Genomic DNA, 24,024 nt, shown 5'->3' with positions numbered 1-24,024 from the left:
AGAAAGGCAGTGGAAAGAGAAAAATAATATTATACTTCATAAAATGTCAGGCACCCATCAATGTTTCAAGGTGACCTTATCAAACACTATTTGTACTATGAACATGGAGACCTGTGGTATGATCCCCAGAACCCATTTAAAAGCTGGAATGGCAGCATATTTGTAACCCCAGCAGTAGGTTAGCTGGGTAGATGATAACCTGGGCCTCTCTGGACAAACAGTCTGCCAATAGATGATTCCCACAATGAGTTTGAGATTGGGTCTCAATAAATATGTTCAATAAGGACAGAGGAAGACATCTAACATCAATCTCTGGCTTCTACACATATATACACAAACAGGTATATCTCTATATACACATGCATGCACAACACATGTGTACACACACACACACAGAGAAAGAGACAGAGAGAGAGTCTTAAAAAGTAAAAATAAAATGAGTAGATCATCCAACAGGAAGGCAAAAATGATTTTTTTATTATTTTATGTGTATGTATACCCTGTGCATAAGCACACACAAAAGCCAACGACATTAGGTGTTTTGTTCTATTACTCTCTAACTCACTCACTAAAGACAGGGTGTTCTTATTAAAAATGGAGCTAGACTGGCAGCATAAAGAACCAAAGATCCTCCTGTCTGCCCCCTATAGTGCTGGATTTACAGGTGCAGACACATGGACATACTTTAATTTGTACATAGGGGAGCACTCCTACCTGCTGGACCATCTTCCTAGCCCCGGGTTTTTGTTTTTTAAACAAGAACATTCTCCTTTCTAAGCACTTATTTCTGACCTATGTGGAAATTAGTTTCTAAAAATCCAAAACATGAATAAAGAAATAACATGGAAAGCTAAATATGTCTGTTGTTATTGTTCTTTGCTTATTTATTACTTTGAAATGGGTCTTCTTAAATGACCCAGGTTAGCTTCACTTTGCTTCTGCTTCTTAAGTGCCGGTATTCTGAAATGACTATCAAAAATGAGCTTTATTAGTGCAAAGGCCAACGTGATCATGGGAGCCATGATCAGGTCTTTAAGTAGGTAAGCATTAAAAAGAATGTGTATCATGTCAGAGACAATATGACAGGGCTTTAGGGGCTTTAAGATGAAAGCGAAGCTTCCCTTTAAAATCTAGAGAGGATATTTGTTAAGAGTGCTAAATAATCGAATGGAAACACATGAACTATGAACCAATGGCTGAGGGGTCACCAACTGGATCAGGCCCTCTGAATGGGTGAGACAGTTGATTGGCTTGATCTGTTTGGGAGGCATCCAGGCAGTGGCACTGGGTCCTGTGCTCATTGCATGAGTCGGCTGTTTGAAACCTGGGGCCTATGCAGGGTCGCTTGGCTTGGCCTGGGAGGAGGGGATTGGACCTGCCTGGACTGAGTCTACCAGGTTGATCTCAGTCCGCGGGGAAGGCTTTGCCCTGGAGGAGGTGGGAATGGGGGGTGGGCTGGGAGGAAGGTGAGGGGGGCGGAAGGGGGGAGAACAAGGGAATCCATGGCTGATACGTAGAACTGAATTGTATTGCAAAATAAAAATTAAAAAAATTAAAATAAAAAAAAAAGAGTGCTAAATAAAAGAAAAAGCTACTATAGAAACGGTGATGGGGGTAGATGGGGTGGGAAGCCCAGGGGAGAATCTTTGAGAAATCTCCTGAACAAAGGAGAATACTTTACTTTTATATCATTCCTCATGTGTGTGTGTGTGTGTGTGTGTGTTTGTGTTTGGCAGAGTGCTGTTTAGCAACGGACTATACTTTAGTGGTGAGAAAGCCACAAAACAGCACAGCTTCCTAAGTGTCCCACACAGAGTTGCAGGGGCTAAGGCCTGATCTTGTAAGGCTATGAGATTTGACTGCCTATATAGACCAGTGTCTTAAAGAGACAGCACTACGATTCTACAGGAACATGTGCTTGTTTATCCAGTTTTGAAACACAGCTCCTTACCTCAGATCCTAGGGCTGACGCCGTCAGCTCACTGACAATACTGGCCAGTAGTCCACAGGTGTTAGAGACCAAGTGTGAGGAGAAGAGCTCATTTTCTCTCCGAAGACTGTTTCTCACTGGAAGCACAACAATGACCAGCATCTTCTCCAGAACTTCACGGAAGCTTGTCATCCCCGAGATGTTCTCTTCACTCTGTGACAGGTAAGAAGAGAGAGGGCAAAGCATTGCTTTACTTTGCCTCACAGGAGTTCTCAGCTGTCAAATCCTTCCCATATCATAACCTAAAGTTCTAGACCTGAATTATTTCTTTTTAACTCATAATTTACATGGTATGTTTTTATTAGCTTTGTGACATTTTCACATATTTTCTTATTTTAACTACATAGCAGTTTATAAACTGTCTATCTTCATGATAGGCAGGCAATTATTCATCATTTTAAAAACTCTTTCTACAAGATAAGATTTCAGAGTCTATAAAAATCAAGCACAGATACTTCTTTTACAACTACTACAGTATTTAATTTCTGAAAGAAAACAAAATCCCAAACTATCAGTAGAAAATTAAAGGATAAGAAATTAGAATTTCATTAAAATCCAAAGGTTTCAACTTTCCTAAATCAGGGGTATTATTTGCTATGACTCAATTTTCAAAACCACATTCTTAGTGTCTGGATATGTTCTTTCATAACAATTATATTTAAAAAGGCAGTGAAAGAATATATATTAAATGTGGTATATTTTCAAAGACTTTAATCACATAATTAACTTTTACTCACTATACATTAGTATTAAAATATAAAACTCTAACAGTATTTCCTAAAAACCCAGAGCCAGGTATCAGGGTAAATGCTAAAAGGTCAGAGAGACAAAGGAGCAAGCAACAGCCACCTCAGCCTGAAAGGGGCGAAGCTTCTGTCTCCACCAGCCTTGTATTCCTCTCTCTGCCCAGCCATATCACTTCCTGTTTCCTCCTCTGTAGTGCTGGGATTAAAGGCATGAGATCCCAAGTGCTGGGATTGAAGGTGTATAGTGATATTTTATTTGTTCTGAAATGTGATTTTATTTGTGTGTTAATAAATAAAGTTGTCTGGGGTCAGAGCTAATAGCAAGCCATTTAGCAGAAGTCTGCTAGTGGTAGCACATACCCTTAATCCTATCACATGGCAGGCAGAGTCTGTGTGTTCAAGGACATAGCCAGCTTGGAGACACACATCTTTAATCTCAATACCAACCATAGAGACCTGGAGGTCTGTATAGATAGGCAGTGATGACGAGGTCATGGGTTGGGTTTATAACCAATGAGAAGGCAGAACAGAAAGTCAATAAAAATACAGACACACAGGAAGGAGGTCTCTTTCAGAGGGGAAGGATGACAGCAGCAGCGAGGGTTAGGAAGGCGATCTTGGTCTTAGCTCTCGGCTGCTGCTCGATCTCTGGGCTTTTAATTCTGCATTTGGCTCTGTGTTTCTTATTTAATAAGACCGTTCAGAATTACATTTACAAAGGTGTGTGCCACCATTGCCTGGCCTCTATGGTTAACTAGTGGCTAGCTCCACACTCTGATCTCAAAGCAAGCTTTATTTGCTAGAGCACAAAGTATCACGACAGAAAATAGCAGAATATTCCCCATGTTACTTTTTCTCAGTTTTCTCTTATAATAAGTAGCCTTTTTCCTAGACAATTTATATAGTCACCACTCTTTATATACATTTTTAATTTTTAAACATTTACCTTGATATCAAATGTAAATATACCATTTAAATGTCTGAATAAAGTTCTATCAAGTTAATATACCTAATTCAGCTATTTCACTTAGTAATGAACATTTAAGGGTCTAATTGAGGTTTCTAAACTTTCTTTTTAGCAAATAAATGCACAGCTTTAGCTTTCCAATTATTCTTCCAGTTCCCTGTAAAAACACTGACAACATGAAGTAATGAAATGACAATTTATCATCTAAAAATATCTGGTAGTTTGCGGACACTCAATTCAAAGGCTATGCTTGGTTTTTTACCCACTTCAACTACGACCTAATTAAAATTACAGCAAATAAGCACACAATAAATACTTGCTAAAAGGTTGAAAGAAAGAGATATTCAGATTATTTTAAATTGTAAAAATCCATCTATAAGGAAACTATATTTCTTCATAATCTCACAGCACAGAAATTTATAAGAAAGAAATTTTAACTTTTCCTAATTTTCTAGAAACAATTTGCTATCTCAGTATTTCTTTCCCTGACATTCATTAATAACTACTAGAAAGGCTGAGGTTTTCTGATGCTGGCCCTTATAATACTTTAAATTTCTACAGGGATTTTACAAAAATATGTCTTTAATTTTTTTCTAGAGTGCTTTCTAACAGTGCAAAAGCAGTTACTAAACAATGTTTCTTATGTCTTTTGTTTTCCAATGTTTATTTTATAGAACCCATTTCCATAGTTATTTATTTCTATATTTTATACATTTATTTATTGTGTGTGTACAGCACACATGTGCTAGTCAAAGGACAACATGTGAGTGTAGGCTCCCCTTCCACCATGTAGGCTGTGGATCAAATTTAAGTTGTTGTGCTTGGTGGCAAACATCCTTATGGACTGTGGCATTTTCCCAATCATACTTCAGAACTGAAAAGATTGCTTATGTTATCTATAACTTACTTTCATATGATACAGCAATAAACAATTATGTAGTTATTTACTTTATACTCACAATTTTATAAGTGAGTTGTCATTTAAAATAAATTGCTTATTGTGGTAGTTTGAATAGAAATGATTCATGTTTGAATGCTTGGAAAGATTGGGAGATGTAGCATTGTTGAAGGAAGTGTCACTGGAGGTGGGCTTTGAGGTTTAAAAGTGCATACCAAACTCAGTCTCTCTCTGCCTGCTGCCCATGGATCAAGATGTACAAGGCTACAACTGCTCCAGTGCCATGTCTGCCTGTCACCACACTTCCTACCATGAACCCTCTGAAACTGTAAGCAATCCCCCCAATCAAGTGCTTCTTCTATAAGCTGCCTTGGTTATGGTGTTCTATCATGGCAATAAAAGAGTAAGTAAGCTAGCCAGGCATGTGGTGGTATTTTACTTGTACTGAAATGTGATTTTAATTGTATGTTAATAAATAAAGTTGCCTGGGGGTCAGAGTTATAGAGCCATAGCAAGTGCGTGGCGGTGGTGGCGCACACCTTTAAGGACCTGGAGGGCGGTACATACAGGCAATGACAAGGCAGTCACGTGTTTAGTTTACAACCAATGAGAAGGCAGAACATCTAGACTATTTAAAGACATACACACAGGAAGTAGGCCTCTTTTTCGGAGAGCTCTCTTGGCTGAAGCAGGATAGCTGAAGCAGGAAGGGTAAGGCTCTTAGTTCTGACCTCTTGGCTTTCTTCTCTGAAACGGCTCTGTGTTTCTTATTTAATAAGACGGTTGGTTACATCTACATTTGGCGCCCAACGTGACAAGAATCCATTAAAACCGCTTAACTTGGCTTGGCAGCAGGTTCCCGCCAGGGCGGCCGGCAGGTCTGGTTTCCTGCCAGGGCGGCCGGCTTCCTACCCCGGGCCCAGGTCAGCTTGGCCTCAGGCCGGACTAACCTTGAGCTACTTGCTTAAAGCCAGTGCTACAAACAACTCAGGCCTGCCCTGCCGAACAGGGCCCCTGCCTGTAAAACCAACGCACGTGGTTGGAGCTTAAGGTAGTCAGAGCCAAGGCTTGACTAGGCTCAAGCGGGAACACGTGGCTGGATTCAAGCTCTTAGGCAGAACTTGTGGCTACGCTTGCGCTCGCGCTCTCTCTCTCTCTCTCTCTCTCTCTCTCTCTCTCTCTCTCTCTCTCTCTCTCTCTCCTCACACCTCGGACACTAGGTGGCTGTTTGAAATTCCCTCGGATTGGTACTGTTCTACAAGGACTTGGTAAGTCACTTAACATATCAGATATTTTAAAGGAAACTATTTAAAAGAAAAAATTTTTTTTCCACATTAAAAAAAAATGGGTTTTCTGTGTACATTGGAAGAAAATTGGGCTTTGTTTGCAATTTTAGACAGTCTGACAATGGAACAGCTATATGAGAAGATTACTGTTGATCGAATTATGCATTTTATTACTATGTTTATCCTCATTTTACTATTTAAAAAGATAGTCAATTTAAGTGCCAGGATGACAGCTTTAGAAAAACCTATTAAACCTGTAAAAACTCAGACAGAAGAAACTAACAGTGAAGCTGCTTCAAGATTGGATCATAGGGTTACAGAAAGAAAGCCTGTTTTCACACAGTCACCCTTAGTTTGTCCAGTAACCGTACAGCAGTCGCCTGATCAAATGACTACACAAAATATTTGGGCTCCAATTGAAATGATAGATTTACGAAGGTTTAAGGAGGCAATAGTATCTTATGGTATGCATTCCCCATATGTAAAGCAAATGTTAAACTCTTGGTCAACATATAATAGGATTGTACCACAGGACTGGCGGGAGCTGGCACAAGCTGTTCTTGAACCCAGTCAAAGGCTTCAGTGGCTAACTTGGTTCAAGGACGAAGCTAAAAACATAGAAAAGCAGTGGAGGGATAAAGGAATACAAGTCTGCCAGGATCAGCTTATTGGAGAAGGTCAATATGCTTCAGCACAAACACAATGTTTATATGATGTCCAAACCCTACTTTTATGTCGAACAGCAGCCTTGAATGCATGGGACAGAGTTGAGGAACCAGGAAAAAAAACTGAGTCATTTACAAAGGTTGTACAAGGCCCAAAAGAATCTTTCACAGATTTTTTACAAAGACTGGCTTCAGCAGTAAAGAGAATGGTCCCAGATTCAGAAGCTAGTAAGATAATAATTGAATCTTTGGCCTTTGAGAATGCGAATGCAGCATGCAAAACAATAATCAGGCCGTTAAAGGCAAGATCTGCACCTTTGGAAGATTGGATTAGAGATACGGTTAATGTTGAAGCTCATGAGCATGATGATACATGGGTAGGAGAAGCAATTTCAAAAGGTTTGAGGAATGTTAGATGTTTTGGATGTGGAAAGCAAGGACATTTGAAAAGGGACTGTAAACAGGTCATTCCTAGAAACAATGTTTCTTCAAGGAACAATGGCAACAGAAAGCCCCTTCCTTCTGGAGTATGCAGAAGGTGTGGTAAGGGAAAACACTGGACCAACGAATGTAGATCAACAAGGGACAGACAGGGTAATCCTTTGCCTCAGTCTTCGGGAAACTCCCAGAGGGGCCTCATGCAGGCCCCAATAGCAAATCCAGTTCAAACCTTTCCTGCAGTCGTAGAGGAAACCCCTACCCAGAGCAATTAAATAACCAAATGCCTATTGGAATAAGTCATGCTGGTCAGGATGATGAAACAGAGAGAATAGAAAATTCAGGAGCAAATATAAAGAAAATTTTTTGGCAAACTTTTATTAATGAACAAAGACCAAAATTATCGATAAAAATAAATGGTGTTTTGTTGTCTGGTCTGGTAGACACAGGTGCGGACATTACCATAATTGCACCAGAATTTTGGCATCCAACTTGGCCTCTTCAGGAGGTAAATGTTCAACTGTTAGGAATTGGGACATTATCTCAGGTGAAACAGAGTGCAAGATGGCTCGAGTGTATAGGTCCAGAAGGACAGAGAGGAAAATTGAAACCATATGTAGCTAACATAGCTATGAACTTGTGGGGTTGAGACTTGTTGCAACAATGGAATACTCAGATTAACATCCCTCCAATCTCAGAAACAAATCATAAATTAGCACATGTTTCTGAGAGAAATATTAGAAGGCATTATTCTGAGTGGTCACCAGCCATCCATATTATACAAGAACAGGGCACAACAACTGACGATCTTCCAAAGACACCAACAGCTCTACCTTTAAAATGGTTAACAGACAAGCCTGTATGGGTCCAGCAATGGCCTTTAACAACAGAGAAACTCCAGGCTTTAGAAGAGCTGGTAGAAGAACAGTTAAATGCTCAGCATATTGAGGAATCAACCAGCCCTTGGAATTCTCCTGTATTTGTTATTAAAAAGAAATCTGGTAAATGGAGAATGGTAACAGACCTTAGAGCAATTAACAAAGTAATTCAGCCAATGGGCTCTCTACAATCTGGAATTCCTCTGCCTACTCTGTTACCAAAAGGATGGCCTCTCATAGTTATTGATTTAAAAGACTGTTTCTTTTCAATACCGTTACAAGAAAAAGACAGAGAAAGATTTGCTTTCACAGTGCCTACTTATAATAATTCTCAACCGGTTAAAAGATTTCAATGGAGGGTCCTCCCACAGGGAATGTTGAATAGCCCAACTCTGTGCCAATATTTTGTACAACAGCCATTGGAAGTGATACGTAAAAAATTTCCTAAATCTATAATTTATCATTATATGGATGATATTTTACTAGCTGACTCAAATGCAGATACTTTAGAAAGAATGTTTGAAGACGTAAAGAAAATTTTGCCTTGCTGGGGATTACAAATTGCTCCTGAAAAGATACAAAGAGGAGATTCTATTAATTATTTAGGATATAAAATAGAGCTACAAAAAATTAGACCCCAAAAGGTGCAAATTAAGAGAGATAGACTACAGACTCTTAATGACTTTCAAAGATTATTTGGAAATATTTCTCATCTACGAACTACTGTTGGGGTAAAAAATGATGAACTGCATAATTTGTTCAAAACCTTAGAAGGTGACAAGGACCTAAATAGTCCAAGAGAGTTATCACCTGAAGCTGAGAAAGAATTGGCCTTGGTAGAAAAGAAAGTACATGAAGGGCACATCGATCGTATTGATCCAAAGCTGGATTGCATTTTGGTTATTTTACCTTCTAGGCATTCTCCTACAGGAATATTAATGCAGAGGGAAGATATTATATTAGAATGGATATTTTTACCAAATAAACCAAACAAAAAATTAAAAACTTATGTGGAAAAAATCTCTGACTTGATTTGGAAAGGAAAATTGAGACTTCGTCAATTAGCAGGAATAGACCCAGCAGAAATTGTCGTACCTTTAACTAAGGAGGACATTGAAAAATTATGGACAGAAAGTGAACCTTGGCAAAGAGCTTGCAGTAATTTTTTGGGAGAAATTAACAGCAAATATCCCAAAAGCGATAGAATTGATCTTATAAAGAGAGCTGATTGGATCTTGCCTCGAATTGTACGGGTAAAGCCCATATCTGGAGTTCGTACATTTTATACAGATGCCAACAAACAAGGAAAGGCAGGTTACAAATCAGAAAATTTAAGTAAAGTGGTTCAAAGTCCTTATAATTCAGTTCAAAAATCAGAATTATATGCTATTCTGTTGGTATTAATGGATTTTTCAGAACCTCTCAACATAGTAACTGACTCTCAGTATGCTGAAAGAGTAGTATTACATATTGAGACTGCAGAATTTATCCCTGATGCTTCAGAATTAACTTCATTATTTATTCAATTACAAGATACAATCAGGAAAAGGAGTCATCCTTTATATATAACTCACATTCGATCCCATACTGGTCTGCCAGGCCCTCTAGCACAAGGCATGATGAGATTGATAAGTTATTAATAGGAAATGTGCTGGAGGCCTCAGAATGTCATAAAAAACATCATGTCAATAGTAAAGGTTTAAAAAAGGATTTTTCCATAACCTGGCAACAAGCCAAAGAAATAGTAAAGAAATGTCCTACTTGTTCCTTCTACAATCAAACACCATTACCAGCAGGATGTAACCCAAAGGGTACTCAAAGGAATGAAATCTGGCAGATGGATGTGTTTCACTTTGCAGAATTTGGAAAACTGAAATATGTACACCACACTATCGATACTTATTCAGGATTTCAGTGGGCAACTGCTTTGAGTTCTGAAAAAGCTGATTCTGTAATCACTCATTTGCTAGAAGTTATGGCCATCATGGGTATACCTGCACAAATCAAAACTGACAATGCTCCATCATATGTCTCTGTTAAAATGAAACAGTTTTTTGCTTATTACAATATAAAGCATATTACAGGCATACCACATAATCCTACAGGTCAAGCAGTTATAGAAAGATTAAACAAAACTCTAAAGGATATGCTAAATAAACAGAAAGGGGCAACAAAAACCCCCAGAAATAGACTGCATAATGCTCTATTAACTTTGAATTTTCTTAATGCCAATGAGAAAGGAACAACAGCTGCAGAGAGACATTGGATAATAGAAAAACTACAGAATTAAATCAGCCTATATATTTTAAGGATGTGCTGACCTCAGAATGGAAACCAGGGTATGTGTTACATTGGGGACGAGGTTTTGCTTTTGTTTCTACAGGAGAAGATAAGTTGTGGGTACCATCAAAATTAATAAAGGTTCGATTTGAACAAGAGAAACCTCTTAATTAGAGGAGGTGATAGCTCATCAACCAACATGAACATCCAATTTAAACTAACTTATACCAGTAACACATGTCTTTTTATTTAATCAGATAATAACTTGCCAAAAAGGAACATTCCCAAAATTAGTCTTGGGGAAAGGTTTTTGTTCTTGTCTTTTAGGAGAATGAAGGTTAAGGAATCTGAAGAACACTGGACAAATAAGACAACTGAAGAAAAGGGACAAATCATCTATCCCAGGAAGCAGAGTGAAATGGCGTATGGGTATATATTATCTAAAAAATTTTATGTCTTCCTAAATGTTTGTTTCTGCTTTTCTCTAAAGATTTAACACTATTGGTCTTCTAATAGTCCCAGTCCAATTAAAATTTAAAGCTGACTTTGGAGTTGGAGAATGGCTCTCTCCTTCTTTAAACTCAAGCATGTTGTTAAAAGGAAAATGCAAACTCCCTGTATCATGCCAGAATAAAAGAGCCATCTTCTGCTATGAGACAGGAGAAAAGCCAAATTAATTAAGGGACTATTCTATTACTAATCTCAACTCTTTGATTCTATTCTGATTCTTTAAACTTTTCTTAAAGTATAAATTTTATATCAAAACTTACAAGATTAATATATATAGATATATAGATATATATACATTTTAAACTTTGCTAAGATATGAATGGTCATATAGAGTACTGATTAATTCTAAAAAAAAAAAGGCTTCAATTAGCTGCATATATATGTCTTTGTGTTCGAGTCTCTTATCAGTTTTCTGCAGGAATTCACGGCCAGGCCTAACATCAACTGAAGTCTCCAGGAAGAAGTTGGGGCCCCACAACAACAACAATTCCACGTGGACAATAATAACATCACTAAGCTGACAAACATCATCTACAGATCAGCTTTGAACTACAAGGTGCTCAGAGCAATTTTGAGATGACTAGCTGAGATGATCCAGTCTCAAAGACTACTTATATAAGAACTTGAGATAAACCCTGAACTTTGGCATTATACACAGAATGCATAATGAAGGATATAGTTACCTTTCCTAGAATTTGACAATTAACCTAAAATTTTTCTTTCAGGATAAAGATAACTTCGCCCATACCCAGCAGGAAGCAATTTTAAGAATACGACGCCCACATTCCCAAAGAGGTGGTGTGGGGTGGGTGGTTTTTTGGTCTTTTTAATGGGTTTTGGGTCTGGGATAATTTTCATTGTTTAGGGGGGTTGGTTACAAGTTGTTGTCAAGGGTTAGGAAAAAGACTAAGCAGATTAGATTTAAGGTTCTTATTTAAAAAAAAAAGAGAGAAAGAAAGAAGAAGAAAAAGACAATTACTAGTTTTAAATACTTTACATTGGATTGGGTTGTTTTATATTGTATACAAATTATATATATTGAAATTGATATTGTTAGAAAATGCTATATGTATATTTCTAATTGTACTTATATCGTTCATTTAACAATGCAATTTTCTGATCCTTGAATGTTATTATTACCATTAGGATATAAAGAAATGATAGTTAGTAGTTAGACATTACAATAGAACTTGTAGTCATATTAGATATGTTTTAAAAATTGAGCAGATATATTTTAGATAGGTCATCTTCAAACCCTTCAGAGATCTACAGAATATGGCATTTAAAATGTTTTAATAACTTAGAAAATTTTCTTTTTTGTTATGACTATGAGACATGTCGGCTCCTGGCAGTACCAATCTACTTCAGAGAAAATATGGGCATTGAAGAAACTGCGTATGGAGTTAGCTTTCATTGTGGCAAAAGTTAGCCACTGGACAACAAAGTATCCTCGAATCAACTGATGACAAAATGGACAGACAGGACATAAAACAAAGAACTACTGATTCTTGCCTAAACAAGCATGGTTATGGCTTTATCAAAAGGCATCTTCTGAGGCCAGGACAATATGACACCATCCCTGACGTGGCCTTCGCAACTCGGAAAAGGTACAGTGCCCTTTTCTTCGAAGGCAGCTGAACAGGCAGTGGGCCGATGGCTTCTGATGTGCTATGGAACAGCAGCTGAAACAGTTATTCTTGAAGAGTAACTAAGCTCACGCCTCTCAATAGTAGACTGGCATTTGATAGAGAGATGTGGAGAAGAACGGGATGCTGAGATGAAGCCATATGTACACAGCCAAGAAGAATGGAGAGCTGAACTAAAAAACCATCAACATTTTCCAGAATTTAAAATCCTGAATCATGACATGACATTAGTGGAATTCAGGTGTTTCTGGTGCATGGACTGCTCTCACCCAATGTGAGGTTGAACTGTTGACCTTGTGTACATCCTACTTCACAAATGAGTCTGTCAGATATGCTAAGCCTATATAGGCTGAAGATGATGCCCCAGCATTGCGGAGAAACCTCAGGTGACTGTCCAGGCAGTTGGCTGTTTCTGTCAACTCACAAATTTTTTGGAAGTTGCTTGCATGCACTTTCTGTTTTTATTTTTGTTAGCTAATATTATTTCCTTCTTGGGTCTCTGAGGGAGTTGAAGATTAGTTAGTTATAGTTGAAGGTTAGTTAGTTGAAGATTAATTAGGATAGAAAGTGAATTAGATACATTTTGGACTTAACAAAATAGGATAATGAAATTATCATCTCTGAATTTGTCAAATACAAATGGACTAGACATTGTTTAGACATTTATTATTGGTATATATTGTATATAGTTATTGTACTTTTGTATATAGTTTTTCTTTTGTTAGTTATAACCTTTTTCTTTTCTTTTCCTTTTTATTAAAATAGAAAAGGGGAAATGTGGTGGTATTTTACTTGTACTGAAATGTGATTTTAATTGTATGTTAATAAATAAAGTTGCCTGGGGGTCAGAGTTATAGAGCCATAGCAAGTGCGTGGCGGTGGTGGCGCACGCCTTTAAGGACCTGGAGGGCGGTACATACAGGCAATGACAAGGCAGTCACGTGTTTAGTTTACAACCAATGAGAAGGCAGAACATCTAGACTATTTAAAGACATACACACAGGAAGTAGGCCCCTTTTTTTTCCGGAGAGCTCTCTTGGCTGAAGCAGGATAGCTAAAGCAGGAAGGGTAAGGCTCTTAGTTCTGACCTCTTGGCTTTCTTCTCTGAATCGGCTCTGTGTTTCTTATTTAATAAGACGGTTGGTTACATCTACAGTGGTGCATCCCTTTAATCTGAGCACTCAGGAGCTAGAGGCAGGCAGGTCTCTCTATCACTGTGATTTCAAGACCACCCTGGCCTACAGAGCAAGTTCCTGGACGGCAAGAGCTACAAAGAGAAACCCTGTCTCAAAAAACAAACGAACAAAGAAATAGTAACTAAGACACTTATCTTTCAGGTAAACATGAGAATTAGAGCATAGCTCTTATCATAAAACAGATGATCGTTTGTCAAATACAATTTTCAATAAGGAAGATGAGGCACCAAACTTACGCATGTCTCCACTTACTGTTGTTTATTCTCCATTGTAAAAGCTTTCTGAAAAGACTGTTGTTTACTTCTCCAATGTAAAAGCTTTCTGAAAAGGCGTACCTGGCTTAGCTTTTCCATATGTCCCACCAAGAGTGGAAAACGATGAACTAGTGTTGAGTCATTTTCTGTGCTGACTTGCTTAACAATGGATCGCAGTAACACTTCTCCATCATATGCAATAGGGAAGATAGACGTCAGCTTCACAGAGGTGTGACACAGAGCTGACATCACAGCTGCAAGGAGGCGGCTACTGGAGGTCTTAAAGTTAGCTTCCTGGATATCCTTTTAAGAGCAAAAAGAATCCTCAAATACTGCATCAATAGAAAACAAGTTTCTGCAAATACACCAAAATTATCTATCACTCAATCATTTAAGTGGCTTTATTAAAGGATAAGAACACATCAATACATTAAAACGTAATTAAATTATTATCTAGTAATGATGGGGAGAAGTAGATGAAAGGAAAGCTTACTTCCAGTCCTACAGCAAATTAATGTTTCTACATCTCTACAATCATCAGTTCTTCCTAGCATCATTTTCAATGTGAGATGTGAAAAGACTCCCATTAGAATCTATCAAAAAACACTTATTTTGTAAGAACTAAAACTACTTTTGACAAAAATGAATAATACAAATTGCACTTCTATAATACCATTTTACTAAGATCCCAAAATTATGTTACTATACTCCAGTTTATAGAGAAATCTTAGCAGATCTGGACAATATTTCAAATTTTTTAAACTTATCAACCTAGGAAATCCTAATTCACAAAAATCATGCACACATTACTTAGTTCTTCAAACATTTGTGCTACCAGTCGAGCATAAAAGCAAAGCAACATATCATATTGATCCAATGTTGCAAAAGCTAGCCTAGCGAAGGGAGACCACAAGGTGAGAGAACTTAATTTACCCATTAGTCCAGGCAATATTCTTCTTCTAGGGAAGTACAAGTAACATACACTGTCCTAAATGGATCAAAGTTGACTGGGGTACCACTTTGATGCTAATGAATTAGAGGATAGCAGGGTACAGACTTGACACTATCATTTCCATTACAATAGTATCAAAAGTGGCAAGAACAAAAAGGACTACTGATTCTTGCCAAGACAAGTGTAGTTGTGGTTTTATCAAAAAGTATCTTCTGAGGCCAGGACAATACGGCACCATCCCTGAAGTGGCCTTTGCAATCTGGAAAAGGTACAGTGCCCTTTTCTTCGAAGGCAGCTGAACAGGCAGTGGGCCAATGGCTTCTGATGTGCAGTGGAACGACAGCTGAAACAGTTACTCTTGAAGAGTAACTAAGCTCACGCCTCTCAATAGTAGACTGGCATTTAATAGAGGGATGTGGAGAAGAATGGGATGCCAAGATAAAGCCACACATACACACAGCCAAGAAGAAAGGATAGCTGAATTAAAAAAACATCAACAATTTCCAGAATTCAAAATCCTGAATCATGACATGGCACTAGTGGAATTCAGGTGTTTCTGGTACATGGACTACTCCATAATCCTAAAATTTTGTGTCCCCATAAGATACAGCGCCCCCCTCCCCTCCAGCAGGAAGTAGTAAGACAAGCTACGCTCAAATTCCCAAATATAACAAGCTGGCTTTGGAGATGGAATTGGCTCACTCCTTCTCTAAACCCAAACACATTGCTAAAAAAAAAAAAGATTGAGAGATTCTTGTGTCCCATATCAGAAGAGCCCTCTGGTATGGCAAAATGGTCCTTGAGGTTCCTGCTTCACAGAGGAAACTGCTAAACATTCTACAGGACACAGAGAAATGAGTGAGAGACTCTAGGCCTGTGGGCTGAAGACAGATGCCCCAACTTTACAAAGGAACATTAGGTGACTCTCCAGGCTGCCATCTGTCTCCTATCTACCCTGCAAGACTCCCGAAAGTTGCCTGCATCCTTCTCCCGTTACTCAGGTAATAGTATATCCTTCTGGGGTCTTTGATGTAGTTGAAGACTAGAGTTATAATTTCCTCAGTTATGATAAAAGATAAGTTAGATACGAAACATTAGACTCACAAATATAGGATAGATAGGATATCTTCTTTAATTTTGCCAAATACAAATAGACTAGATATTATAGACTAGATATTGTAACTGTAATTCTTGTTTGATAATTGTTTTGTTATATGTAATTTTACTATGTGAAAGTTAAAAACCTTCTTTTTTGAAAAAAAAAAAAGAAAGAAAAGAGGAAGTGCTGTGGGATGTTCTATATGTTAAATGTGTTGCTCTGATTGGTTAATAAATAAAACATTGATTGGCAATTAGCCAGGCAGGAAGTATAGGTGGGACAAGAAGAAAGGAGAATTTGGGGAAATGGAAGGCTGAGGCACAGAGACGCTGCCAGCCGCCACCATGAGAAGATGTTAAGATACCGGTAAGCCACGAGCCATGTGGCAACTTATAGATTAATAGAAATGGGTTAATTTAAGATAGAAGAACTAGATAACAAGAAGCCTGCCATGGCCATACAGTTTATAAGTAATATAAGTCTCTGTGTGTTTACTTGATTGGGTCTGAGGAGCTGAGGGACTGGCGGGTGAGAGAGATTTGTCCTGACTGTGGGCCAGGCAGGAAAACTCTAGCTACAAGTTTCCAAGGAGGAAGATTCACTATTTCACTGGTAAGTAGGATATTAGCTGTGGATTGTTCACACTTAGTATATTGTTTCCAAATCTGGAAAAGCATTCAATATAATATCATTTTACCATTAAGTAAGATGTTAGTTACAGATTCTTCATAGGGATCTTTTATCAGGTTGGGATGTTTCATTACATCATTGTTTGCAAAGTTTGTACCACTGACTTAACTGCTAATTCTGTCAAATGTATTTTAAATAGGTATTCAAAGCATAATATAATTTTCTCTCTATTTTGAGTTATTAAAAGAGTTACTATGAACTCTTTTTTTACCCCCAGTATAGAAAATTGAACTCTTATTTGTGCTGGGAAAGTACCTTACTACTCAATCATAGCCCAGCCCAATAAATTCTATTGATTTCTAGGTGTTAATCCTGCATTTCAAGATAAATACCACTTGGTAATGATACAGCATTTATGATTTTTTAACTCAATAGTATTATCAAAATAACTATGTCTCAGTGATATTTGTCCATTATTATTCTCATAATACGTTAGGTTTGGTTATCAGGCATGTCATCAGTTACCTTCTATGTGTTCTGAAGGAAGTTGTTAAACGTGTTAGTTCTTTATAAATGTTTAAAGACTCTATAAATGACAATATCTGGGTTAGGAATTTTTTGTTTGTGGGAAAGTTTTAAATAATGAGTTCTGTTCTTTAATGGATATAAGGCAATTAAGATCCTCCTTTTGCCCTTATTTTTGAGGTATGGTAGCCTTGGAACTTGCTATGTAGACTAGACTCTTTGAAGTCTTTTTTCCCCCCTCTTTTAACATGTATGGGCATTTTGCCTGCATGTAAGACTATGCACCATATGCGAGCCCGGAGCTTCAGGAAGCCAGAAGTGATGTCTGAGGCCCTGGAGCTGGAGTTATAGACTGTTGTGAACTCCCATGTGATTACTGGGAATAAGACCTGGGTCTTCTAGATGTGCAGCCAGCATTCTTTAAAATTTTAATGTTTTCAATTTTACTAGATTTATGTATGTCAAAGTATATGATTTATCTTGCTGAACATTTTATGTGTACTGGAAAAAATATGCATTCTGAAGCTGTATACTGTAGTTTATAAATGTCAGTAAGATTAAGGTAGGGGTGGAAAAATGGTTCAGTTCAGCAGTTAAGACACTAACTTTTTCCAGAGGACCAACACTCAATTCTCAGCACCCATATTCAATGGATCACAACTGCCTCTAACTCCAGCTCCAAGGGCCCTTTCGGGTTCCACTACTCACCTGCATACACACACACACACACACAGACACACACACACACAGACATATGCACATACAATTAAAAATAAAAGTAAAATTGTAAAGATCAAGATGGTTTATATCATAACTTAATCCTTAACACCCCTCATCTTTCTGTCTAGCTGTATTGCTAATTACTGCAATGTGAGTACTGCAGTCCCCAACTATGAGTGTCAATGTCTCTTTCTGCCCTATAGCTCTGTAAAGCATTTGTGCAAAGTGCTTGGAAATTCTGTGATTTGGTGTCTTCATGAGTGAATGATGTCAGCATGTCCTTCACTCATTTCCCTCTCCCGTTCTTACATCTGTGGAGACACCAAGGGCCATTTATTTTCATAGTCACTATATTCTCCCCCCACCACTCTCAAATAACTTCACCTATAGACTGAAAGAAAAAGTCAGCAGTAACATAAACATGTCTGATAATTTTCTAACAAAGAGATGATACCAGAGAATGAAACAAACTTTTAAATTTTAGCAATACAAATGACACACATGAAGCAGATTTCCTAACTGACCTTTAGTAATTAACAAAGTATGAGCATTTAAATTGATTTTCTTGCAGAGCATTAAGAAACATATTTTATTTTCAACCAACATTTTATAAATTTAAATTACCTGATCCAAACAATTCAGGAGATCACAAAGGCAAGCCCACTGTAATGCAGGAGTCGGGTAGAAAGAGTGAAAGCAGGCAGTGAATGTGTTATGGCACTCTTGAAGGACAGCTTCCAGAAGACTCAAGGGCTGGCTGAGGTATCCTTGAGGGTCATTATCCAACTTCACCATGCAATGATCAACTCCTTCTGATAAAATTTTTCTTAACAAAGTTCTTGTTTTTCCAATACACTCTGCTAATTTGCTAGTTTCTTCTACAACTGCTTTTCCTGTAGCTTTGAGAAAATAAGAAAAGTGCTAATAAACCAAAGATTTACTACTATAAATAATAATTCAGTCATTTACTGTATAAATAAAAATCAAACACCAAAACCCAGAAATGAAACTGCTTAGAGATTAAATGGGCTACAAAATAATTTTTTTAAAAAAAAATCTACCTAGAAAAAAGAACTGGAATGAGTATTTAAGTCTAACTTGTGATTGAAATTTTTCTATTTGATAAATATAATCTAAAAGTAACATTTTTTTCTCTTTTAATTTTGGGAGCAACTTAAAGGTATCTTGGAATCTTAAACACTTGGCTATCTCTATATAAATTTTCTTAATCTCTAAAATGATTTCTTTCCAATTTTTTTTTTTTAATTTCCATACCTGATACTGGGTATATTTCACAGGTGTAGACTCGCAATAACCGCAGACAACAGGTCCCCACAAAGCGTAGTCTCTCTAAATCTAGAAGTGTGGCTGTGAACTGGAACCCTTTTAATCCTCTAAGCTCTTCAACTCCTAAGACTAAGGTGGTCCAGCTCCAGTGAAGAATACTTAGCAATGACTCAAAACATTCCTAATCCACAATATGAAAAACATATACTAATTAGTTAAAATGACATTGTAGTTTGAATACAAGAGAATAAAGGCATGCCACTTCAAAACTACCTTAACTTTTTTGCTGAGTTCTGAGAGCTGAAATAAAATACCTGTATACATATTTACATTTTCCTTTTACCAGTCTAGCTAATTTTTCTTATAAATATGGAGAGAACAAAAGAAGTAATTCATGCCGGGTGGCGGTGGCGCACGCCTTTAATCCCAGCACTCGGGAGGCAGAGCCAGGTGGATCTCTGTGAGTTCGAGGCCAACCGGGGCTACCAAGTGAGTCCCAGGAAAGGCGCAAAGCTACACAGAGAAACCCTGTCTCGAAAAACCAAAAAAAAAAAAAAAAAAAAAAAAACAAAAAAAACAAAAAAAAAAAAAAGAAGTAATTCATAATTTACATGTCTCTTTGAAATTATGTCAATACAGTATAACAATTTAAAGTAGTGTTAAAATACTATAAATCAGTGATACCTAAATCACTCTATATAAATTACTTATATATTAAGATGTATAATAAAAACTATAACCAATTCTTGAAAAGTTGAGTTGAAGTTATTAACAAAAAATTACTATTTAGATTTTGTTTTTTAGGGTTGGCTTTCCCTGCAGTTCTCGATGGTCCAAAGACCATCACACGTACATGACGGCAAACACTATAGTATCTCAGAGTGGACCACTTTGCTCCCCAGTCCTCACCAAGGCCCAGATGATTGCTGGTATGATATAATAAATGAAAATTTAAAATAAATGACTGAATACATTTGTTATATAAACAATTTCAATAACCTAATGACCACAAGGCCATTTATATACACATATAAAAATTATTAGAACGGACAAAAACAAAACAGTCCTGATCTTAATAAAAAGATACCAAATTCATTGCTTAGCAGGGTAAGTGTCTAGTTAGAAAAGTCACAAGTTATTTCAGATACAGAAAAGCCAATTCAGCTGAGCATGGTAAAATTATAGGCAACATTTTTACTTTTCCATTATTTAAAAGTACACATTATCTTTGCCAAAAAAATAAACACCAAAATAAAGGGAAATTTGAATTCATAAAATTATGCTGAGACAGCCTTAGAATTAAAATTCAGCAATGGGTAGCAAAGCTGAAAATCTAAAAAATGGCTTACCACTGAGACAGTTCTTGCAAAAGATCTCTTTAAAATGTGTACAGGCTCACTAGTTTGCTGTTTGCCTTTGGAAGCACTGCCATCACTGGTTGGGAGTCTGGTGGTAGAAGATAAACAATATACTACGTTCAAATCAATGACCAATGACAATTTTTAATGTACATTTTCAGTATTGGTGGAATGCTCAGCTACAAATGGAACATCTACATTAGCTCCACTACTGCCAAGACTCAAGCATCATTGTAAAAGAGAGAACAGAAAGATTTTAAGATCGAGGTTTGGATGGACAGGAGCTAAAAGTATCTTCTAGACTTGGATAGGAATGTTGTACTCATGAATACAGAGCAGCTTTGATTGCCTGCACAGTACCAGCTTAGATCAAGGCAGTCACCATTCTATTATGGAGGGGAAAGCGAGGAGCTATGGACAGGTGGTGATGACTTCTGAGAGAAGAATGGTAGGTTTTCTTTAGGGGTGTGACCTCTTGTAAGCCAACCACGCTCCAGTAAATGGCCCCACATCCAGGAACATATGGAAAGTACAAATGGGACTCAGTGGGTTCTTTCACAACAGATGGAAACTATTACAGAGATCCACAATTGGCAGAGAATAAATGATAGTTCCAACTGACATATCTACAATGCAACCCTATAGCTAGAGCTCAGGAAAAATCATGCAAGAGTGAGTAGAAAGATTTTAAGAGCCAGGGACCAGGAAGCCTGACCCTAGATAGTATCTTCTAGATATGACAAGGAAGCTATGCCCCAAAATCTCAACAATATGGTTGTCTAAGCAAGACTTGCACAATGACACCTGTCAATGTGGATGGGAGAAATCTCCCATGATCCTATCAACAGATGAAGAACTATAGATAATCAATGGTGGCTGAAAGAGGAAAAATCAGTTTTCTACAGGGAAGAGCTCCTGATAGGTTATCCAATTCCAAGTGGTCAGCACTAGACTCATGAAAGCAACAATAAATGGACTCAGTACTATATATCATCTATCTACCCACCTACCTAGCTATCTACTTACCTATCTACCTATTTACTTACAAACCTATCCACATATATATACATACATACATATGTCTGTGTGTGTGTGTGGGGGGGTGTATAACAATAATAATTAAAGAAGAGGTAATGAATTTAAGAGGGAATGGTGGCCACAGTACAAGATGGAAAGGGAAAAGGAGGATTAAAAGTTATATAAATATAGTATTCATATATGAAATATAAAATATTGAGTAACTAAATATTAAAATCAGTATACATCAAAGATTATAAAAATTCAACCAATGAACTACAAAAAAATTGCAGGCTTAAGTGTATATATTAGAAAGAATGAAAATTCACCTTTAAAAAATCTATATCTTAAGAAATCAGGAAAAAGATAATAGAAAGGCAAAAGAGGGGCATGAAAGGGTAGATCAGGGATGAGTTAGGGGGAGAATGGAGTACACATTATCAAGATATATTGTGAAATTCCCAAAGAATAAAAATAATATATTCAAATGTACATTTTGCCATAGTAAAATAATCTACTTTAATATTTACCATTAAAAACATAAAAAGTCACATTCCCTAGTAATGTACACATAGTCAACCGTAGTCCATAAAAGCACTCCAGTGCAATTTGTCATGTTCTCAAAGTACTTTTGGCCTGGAGAGATGGCTCAGCTATTAAAGGTCAAGGCTCACAAGCAAACAGACAAGATGCTACTGATATCAAAAACAATGGCTACAATAGATAATGTAAAAATCAAAAATTCTTTCTGGAGAAATATGAAGTTTCTAACATTCAAATTCTTTTAATGATCACTAGAAGAGAAGACATGAAAGAAAGTTATTTCTTCTACTTTTGGGGACTATGTGTAGTAAGAAAAAATATTTTTAATGAGGGTTTGTAAGTAATCTAAAAATAGACAAATACATTGGCATATGACATATGTCAATACACTTTTGAATTACTGTGAATTAAAATTCTTATTGTTAAATATAATAAACAACATGAACATTTTACTATTTCAACTAAAACTGGAAATTAATAAGAGATTTTCTAATGTGTTCTATCACAAAATAAATCATATAAGACTATCAGGCTAGAGACAAAGCAGAGGATTGGGTTGCTTGCCTAAATGTATCAGAACCTAGTTTTAATCTCGAGCACAAAGAAAAGAAAAACTACAATAAATTGATTAGGTCCACGTCTAAAACATCCTCCCATTCTACCTTACATTTTTTAAGACATACTTTATTAGTTTATAACATTTTGAAATTGGTATTAAAATCAATAAGATTAAACAGCTATTAGCATATTGTTAATATTATAATATTGATACCCTGAGTCATGCAAAATGTTAAATTAAGTTTGATATAGAAAGTGTTCATAAAAGTTTACTAAATACTATCTAAATATTTTTAACTAGCTATATTTTACCAGTATAACATTAATTTTTTCAAGCCGGGCAATGGTGGCGTACGCCTTTAATCCCAGCAGTTGAGAGGCAGAGGCAGGAGGATCTTTGTGAGTTCGAGGCCAGCCTGGGCTAGAGAGTGAGTTCCAGAACAGGCACCAAAGCTACACAGAGAAACCCTGTCTCGAAAAACCAAACCAAACAAACAAACCAACAAAAACATTAATTTGCTCAATGTTTCAATAATTTCTCCATTATTATGTTCCATATTTTATTTCAGCACAACAAAAGAATAAATTGTATTGGTTAACTATAAAAATGTTTAAATACCTATATAACAGTTGAGGTATCTGACCAGCATTTACATCAGTACCGTTATTTGACTTCTTCGAACTCTTGAACTGGAAAACAACTCTAAAAGGTAAAAGAGAAATAGTATGACACCAAAAATGACATCCTCTAAGGTTAAAAAGGAATTTAATAATTTAGAAAGTTACTAATAAGGAAATTAGTAATTTAATAATTATTAGGAATTTAATAATAATGTTTTCAAATTTTATGCTAATGAACATTATTTATTTGTTAAAGAAAAGAATCACATATGAAAAAGTAGTGCCCTGATTTATAGCTGCTGATTATCAACAAAATGAAGGACTGAACTTGATGGGAACTCCTAGATGTCCGGAGCCTCTTGCCTCCTATCCTTCAGCTTGGTTTTCACCTCAGCAGTCAGCTTGGAACTAAAGATTTCCACTTCGGTGCATGAAAGAGCTTAAATAGACACATTTAGGGACTTTAGCCTCCTCCAAGTGTCCCGATATTCCAAAATGAATGGACTATATATAACAACCATGCAATTCTGGGTGAATGCAGTTCTAGCAAAAATCTAAAAGTGAGCTGAAAGAGAAACATCCTATGGCAGGTTTAACTTCCCTTAAATAGTCATCAACATGGAATACACCTCAAAAATTAGCATGTACCTTTTATACTACCATGTTCAAGAAGAATAAAAATTAATTTCTCTTACGAATCATAGTATTTTCAAACACTAGGATCAAACTAGTAGAGTAGAAAGAAGGCTGGGTTCTGTATATGGTAACCACGTCATTCTTCTAAGAATATTGCTTTCCCATTTTATTTCTCTAATTTCCTGAGTGTGAATGAGAACAGTTGCTTCAAAACTGATTAAGGGAACCAAATGAAATAATGTACATAGAGTGTCTAGTTATTTTGTGCATGTTCCTGTGGGTGCTGGTGCACTTGTGTATGTGTGTACATGGAGGGCAGAAGTC

The 24,024-nt window shown here is 36.8% G+C and overlaps 1 protein-coding gene across 13 annotated transcripts in view; it reads right to left on the bottom strand.

Moving 5' to 3' along the window:
- Mycbp2 (MYC binding protein 2) overlaps positions 1 to 24,024 on the bottom strand; it is a 251,013-nt gene that overhangs the window by 113,294 nt on the left and 113,695 nt on the right. For 12 of the 13 annotated variants that reach the window (XM_059273237.1, XM_059273240.1, XM_059273238.1 and 9 more), the window contains 6 exons: positions 23,063 to 23,146; positions 20,317 to 20,413; positions 18,956 to 19,148; positions 18,305 to 18,579; positions 13,836 to 14,057; positions 1,952 to 2,143 (listed from right to left, as the gene is read on the bottom strand). In XM_059273237.1, coding sequence (XP_059129220.1) covers positions 1,952 to 2,143; positions 13,836 to 14,057; positions 18,305 to 18,579; positions 18,956 to 19,148; positions 20,317 to 20,413; positions 23,063 to 23,146 — 1,063 coding nt within the window. The remainder of the gene's footprint in view (positions 1 to 1,951; positions 2,144 to 13,835; positions 14,058 to 18,304; positions 18,580 to 18,955; positions 19,149 to 20,316; positions 20,414 to 23,062; positions 23,147 to 24,024) is intronic. The other variant, XM_059273239.1, reaches the window with a different exon arrangement.

Source organism: Peromyscus eremicus, chromosome 9 (assembly GCF_949786415.1).
Source record: "Peromyscus eremicus chromosome 9, PerEre_H2_v1, whole genome shotgun sequence".
Classification (NCBI taxonomy): Eukaryota; Metazoa; Chordata; class Mammalia; order Rodentia; family Cricetidae; genus Peromyscus; species Peromyscus eremicus.
This window is presented reverse-complemented; position numbering and strand designations above follow the sequence as displayed.